This window comes from Armigeres subalbatus, chromosome 1, assembly GCF_024139115.2.
Source record: "Armigeres subalbatus isolate Guangzhou_Male chromosome 1, GZ_Asu_2, whole genome shotgun sequence".
Taxonomy (NCBI): domain Eukaryota; kingdom Metazoa; phylum Arthropoda; class Insecta; order Diptera; family Culicidae; genus Armigeres; species Armigeres subalbatus.
This window is the reverse complement of record NC_085139.1, coordinates 88,855,928-88,860,629: the sequence shown is the minus strand read 5'-3', so window position 1 is coordinate 88,860,629 and position 4,702 is coordinate 88,855,928. Positions and strand designations below refer to the sequence as shown.

The 4,702-nt window shown below is 42.9% G+C and overlaps 1 protein-coding gene across 2 annotated transcripts; it reads left to right on the top strand.

Moving 5' to 3' along the window:
* The first annotated feature begins 980 nt into the window (after nucleotides 1–980).
* Nucleotides 981–4,286, top strand: LOC134228039 (putative helicase MOV-10). 2 transcript variants are annotated; one of them, XM_062709803.1, is made up of 5 exons: nucleotides 981–1,131; nucleotides 1,213–2,064; nucleotides 2,141–2,439; nucleotides 2,497–3,946; nucleotides 4,014–4,286. In XM_062709803.1, the coding sequence occupies exons 1-4, from the start codon at nucleotides 1,078–1,080 to the stop codon at nucleotides 3,878–3,880; spliced, it is 2,589 nt and encodes an 862-aa protein (XP_062565787.1). In that variant the 5' UTR covers nucleotides 981–1,077; the 3' UTR covers nucleotides 3,881–3,946; nucleotides 4,014–4,286. The 2 variants fall into 2 exon arrangements, with proteins under 2 accessions (XP_062565787.1, XP_062565794.1); XM_062709810.1 differs by having other exon boundaries at nucleotides 2,497–3,950.
* The last annotated feature ends 416 nt before the right edge of the window (nucleotides 4,287–4,702 follow it).

Here is a 4,702-nt window from a genome sequence, read left to right as displayed (position 1 = left end):
GTGTAACAATAAAATGTATGATATTTTAATGATATTTTTTATCCGGGTAAACAGGCTTGAATTCACTTAGAGCATCATTATCGGTCGCGAGCATTTTAATCACCCGCGCAGCGTTTTCATTTTAGTTTCGTTACTCGTTTCCGTATCGGTCACTATTTTCGGCTCTCAATTTGGTTGCTGTATTCCATACCGGTGACGTTTGACAGTTGACAGTTCATCAAATAGCAGCGCTCTTATCGCGCTACCAAATTTGGTCACCTGTCAGTCGCGCTACTGTTATAGCAGCGCGTTTAGTAGCGACCGGTGAAGTGTCAAGTAATGATACTGCGCTGCCAAACGGCTTAAACTCACCACCGGTAATCTTGCTCTTATGTGGAACATACCAACAACCAAAACAATCGCAACTGTCTCGTTTCAAACTTTGTAACGTTGCCATTGATACTGCAGAGCAAAGTCGATAAAAGGCAAGGTATTCAATAAAACTTCAAACTTGGGTACCGAGGGACCAAATGCAGTACCAGAAGTGGTCCCTCAAAAGAGCCCGACAGTGACGTCTTAATTCAAGACAAAATTTTCAAAACGACTTATCTGTTTTTGTAAACAAAGATTCAAACGACGATTCGACGAATCTGATAGCTCTCCCAGGCAAACCAACACCACCAATAGGTGGTAGGTAAACTAACACCATCAACAGGTAGCGGAAACCTTCACCTACCTATTGATGGTGTTTGTTTGCGTGGGAGAGCTATCAGATTCGTCAAATCGTCGTTTGAATCTTTGTTTACAAAAGCAGATAAGTCGTTTTGAAAATTTTGTCTTGAATTATTAGTCTTTGCCCCCACTCCCTATTGCGTTACGTAATATTTGAACAGACCCTTATGTGCAATCCGCAAACAGATGTTTTTGTTCAGTGTGGCACCAATCAATATATATACTGTGGCAATTTAGCGGATCTGACAATCACTCACTGTAAACGTCAATCAACTAAACGTCAATGTCAATCAATATTTTGTGGCTATCAGCAGATCGATTACTCCAACGCGTGCTTCAAGTTAGAGCAATTCTTTTTCTGTGAAAATGATTTCTAATTCATCATCGAAAACTGATAAAAGTAAGGTCGCAACCGAAAAGGTAAGATTGTCTAACATAAATGCCAGAGTGAACAATCTATTCATCTCCACAAACATCCTCAACTCAAAAATTTTCTTACAGCCAAAGTGCGATAAAGCCGAAACAACGTCGTCAAAGAGCAAAGAACGTCCATACAAACTGCGACACGTTCGGAGCTTCTCCCGCGATTACCAGCAGATGAGTCACATTCCGCTGTACTGCTATTTATGCCGGTTACAGTGCAAAGATGACGACCGTTTCGCGAAACACATGGCGAAACACGGGCGCGTATTTGGTTTCATTCGTCAGGTTGATGACTACATTCTGGAGGAACCGAGTTTCGCCGTGCGTTTGGACTACCGTCCCGATTACGCCAGAACGTTGGTGTACGTGCGGAACGTGTCACCCCATTCGGTGTTGCGACTCAGCAGGGCGTACATCCACCTGGCAGACGGTCACATGAAGATGCTGATTGAAAGCGAGATGCGCCTTCCTTGGGGTACGGTTTCCAAGTTTTGCTTCGACAGTTGCCTGCTGTCGGAGCTGGATAGGAGCTACGGACTGATATTGGTTGGACTGGCGGACTCAAAGACAGAAATATTGGAACTTTACCACCTGCAAGTGACCGTGTTGAGTCATTTCGTGAAAGAGCAGCTAGTTTTGAAGAAACCAACGATTCATTGTCCGCCGTTGAATCAGTATCCGGTACCGATGTTGATCAAACAGTTGTATAAGCACGACTTTTCAACGAAATCTAAATGTGATGGCGCGAAGCAACTGCTGGATCAGTTGGCTAAATTCAAGGAAGAGGGCTTGAATAAGGGGAACTATGTCGAATATTTAAATGTACTGAACCAGATAGAGGACTTTGATATTCAAATGGAATATACTAAGTACAAAATCGATGAAGCTAGACTAGTGCCCGGAATTTCAGAGAAGTACTATCGTTTGTCGGTATGTAAAAACAAGCGTATTATTTTTTAAATCCAATTTTATTTTATTTTTATATGCTTTCATATTCGATTTGTAGATCGATCAATTTCAAACGGCGCCCACCCTTTTGAATGATGACTGCACGGTAAGGATGATCATTCCCAGCGAGTTCGAACCCCGTAGCTTTCTAGGAACTATCCATGAGATCAATCCAGATTACATGTTGATTCATGTAAACACCATCCTTGAACCATCGCCAACCTACACGATTGTGTTCGAATGCAGTCGGCTCTTATTTAAGCTGGAATACTATGTCCTGTCTTTGGTGAAGGAAATTGACTTTGAAAAAACATTGTTCCCTAAGCCACCGATGGAAAAGAAGATCATATACGAGAGGTGAGTTGTGTTACAAAATGTTCGAACTCAAATGCTTAAATACAGTGCGTTTTACAGTTTTCAATGGTTCAACAAATATGTCGCAACAAATCGCGAGCAGCTGTCTGCTGTGCGGAATATCGTGAATCGGACCGCGTTCCCTGCTCCGTACATATTATTTGGACCACCCGGTACTGGAAAAACTTCAACTATCGTAGAGGCAGTTTTACAAATTTGGAAACTACAACCCAAGGCCAACGTTCTCGTATCGGCAGCGTCAAATTTCGCCTGTGATGAATTCACCACGCGCCTGCTGGAATTCATTCCCGCCACCGATGTGTTCCGTTTCGTATCCAAAGCCTGCGAGAGAAATATTGCTAATATGAACGAGGCTATCATTGATATTTCGAACCTGTCTTCTGGAACGTACACAGTTCCCACGTGGCACGACATATACAATAGTAGAATCGTGGTGGCCACAATAACCATGTGCGGTCGCTTAGCTCAAGCCAAAATTGACCCACATCACTTCAGCTATATATTCATTGACGAGGCGGGAAGTGCCAAAGAAATTTCCACCCTCATTCCAATCATTGGAATCGGAACTAACAAAAAGGAAGCCATTGCCAGTGTGATACTGTCCGGAGATCCTAAACAGTTGGGCCCAGTGGTAAGGTATGAGTACCTTCGAGATACGGTACAGGGAATATCGATGCTGGAACGCCTAATGAATCACAGCATCTACATGAAAGATCCTTCCACTGGGCAGTACAATCAAATCGTTATCACAAAGCTTTTGGACAACTACAGATCCCAGCAACGCATGCTGGAGTTTTCCAATTATGCCTTTTACGATGGGGAGCTGCGTGCGCGAGGATCGGCATTCGCTACCGAGTGGGCCATCGGATGGTCAGAGTTACCGCGCGGCAGGACTCCCTTCTTCTTTCATGCGCTACGTGGCCAAACAGAAAAGGATGCCCATTCGAGCAGTTTGTACAACCGCCAAGAAGCGGATCAGATCATATCGTACATCAAAATAATCCTCTCGGGGAAAATCAACGGTCGCGTCATCAGGCAGAATGACATAGGCGTCATATCGCCGTATACCAAACAAGTGCACTATATAAAGAGTATGATCAACAACAACGAGTGGGACCAGTTGGAGGTGGGCACTACCGAGCAGTACCAGGGTCGTGAAAAGTCAGTCATTCTCATATCGACGGTTCGATCCGGAACGTCCACTGTTGGATTTTTAAGCAACGAAAAACGCCTCAATGTGGCAATCACCCGAGCGAGAGGGTTGATGATCATCGTCGGAAATCCGGATACGTTGCAAAAAGACGTATATTGGTACTCGCTGTTGAAGTTGTGTGTCGACTATGGAAGTTATAAAGGGGAAAACTTCAAGCTGGTACCCCCGTACATGCAGGTTGGCAGAGGTGCATATGAAGGCGATTGGTAATAAACCGGAACAAATATGAAATAATCAAATGATATGGAAGTTCTGTTTCTGTTAGAAACAAAATACGTAGGTATAAGAAGAATATTTGTAGGTAATCTTATAATTTACAAAATCATTTTATTTTATTTTCCAGTAATCCCAACATCTGGCATAGGTACGAGTGAAAATATTGACTCTGTTCAATTTGGTATAAAGGTCAATCGAGTTCTAATTCCAAAGGTTTGAACTGTTATAGAACCTAGAAAAGGATCAAATATTGCTAATATATTATCACAATTTAAGTTTTCTTCCCGTGAATTTATGCAAAGCTAATAGCACTATCTATGAGTGATGTCCTGGTATTATTTCGGAAACGTTTATTTTATTAAATTCCTTGAGTGACTTTGCCTGTATTTTCACTTCTTCAGTTCTTAGAATTTGTATTTATAGAATTACGTTGCTTTTGGTTCTACACCTCGGTCAGGTCGATCTCGTTTGGTTCATTTCATTTCATTTATTTATTTAACATCTAAACAGGTAACACTGAATCAACAATTTGAGGCCACTACTATACATGGGTCGAAGCCATATCTCTCCATCTTCGGTTGCATCCCACGCTTGCCAAGTCGTTCTGTACCATGGCCATGCCACCTCGTTCGCTGCGCTCCACGCCTTCTTGTATCTGCCGGGTCGGAAGCGAACATCATCTCTGCAGGGTTGCTGTCAGGGGTTCATGCCCTTTTACTTACTTTACATATGGATCCTGTACACCTCCGGTGGTGCGGGTCTACTACGAAAGGCCGAATCACAAAAGGCCGAATCACGAATGGCCGAATTACAAAA

Excerpts from the sequence above, each read along its gene's own strand:
- LOC134228039 (XM_062709803.1), top strand. The coding sequence starts at position 1,078 with ATGATTTCTAATTCATCATCGAAAACTGATAAAAGTAAGGTCGCAACC. Across the intron at positions 1,132-1,212 it reads GTAAGGTCGCAACCGAAAAG|CCAAAGTGCGATAAAGCCGA; the intron begins GTAAGATTGTCT and ends ATTTTCTTACAG. Across the intron at positions 2,065-2,140 it reads AGAAGTACTATCGTTTGTCG|ATCGATCAATTTCAAACGGC; the intron begins GTATGTAAAAAC and ends TTCGATTTGTAG.